General features: G+C 44.9%; 1 protein-coding gene across 1 annotated transcript in view; it reads right to left on the minus strand.

Moving 5' to 3' along the window:
* Window positions 1-19: 19 nt before the first annotated feature.
* The window catches only part of LOC119593817 (forkhead box protein B2-like), a gene marked incomplete at its 5' end in the record, with an annotated part of 128,444 nt that continues 128,107 nt past the window's right edge, over window positions 20-356 (minus strand). Inside the window, 1 exon segment of the mRNA XM_037942846.1 lies at window positions 20-321. Within this exon segment, the coding sequence (XP_037798774.1) occupies window positions 211-321 (111 nt within the window).

A 356-nucleotide genomic window follows, 5' to 3' on the forward strand; every position in this document is an offset into this window, starting at 1 on the left:
GCCAGTCTTAAAAGGGGGAAAAAAATCACCATCAACCCTAAAAAAAAATAATAATAAAAAACAGAACGTTTTTCCTTCAACCCCCCCCAAAAAAAAATTCAACCCTTGCTTCATCTTCGCTTTTTTTTCCTTCCGTCTTCCTGATCCTTTGTATAAGAACGGGGCTCCAGGACAGGCGTAAGAGGGCATCAGCGGAAGAGGATCGGCCTTTCACCCCGAAACCTGTTCCAAGAGAGGAGCAGGAGGATCGAGATCCACATGAGGAAGCTTGATAGAGCCTCGCTTGGGTCGCCACAGCATCACTTCCTCTTGCTCCTCGACCTGAGACGAAGAATTATATCAGATTTAAAAAAAGT

This window comes from Penaeus monodon, chromosome 32 (genome assembly GCF_015228065.2).
Source record: "Penaeus monodon isolate SGIC_2016 chromosome 32, NSTDA_Pmon_1, whole genome shotgun sequence".
Classification (NCBI taxonomy): domain Eukaryota; kingdom Metazoa; phylum Arthropoda; class Malacostraca; order Decapoda; family Penaeidae; genus Penaeus; species Penaeus monodon.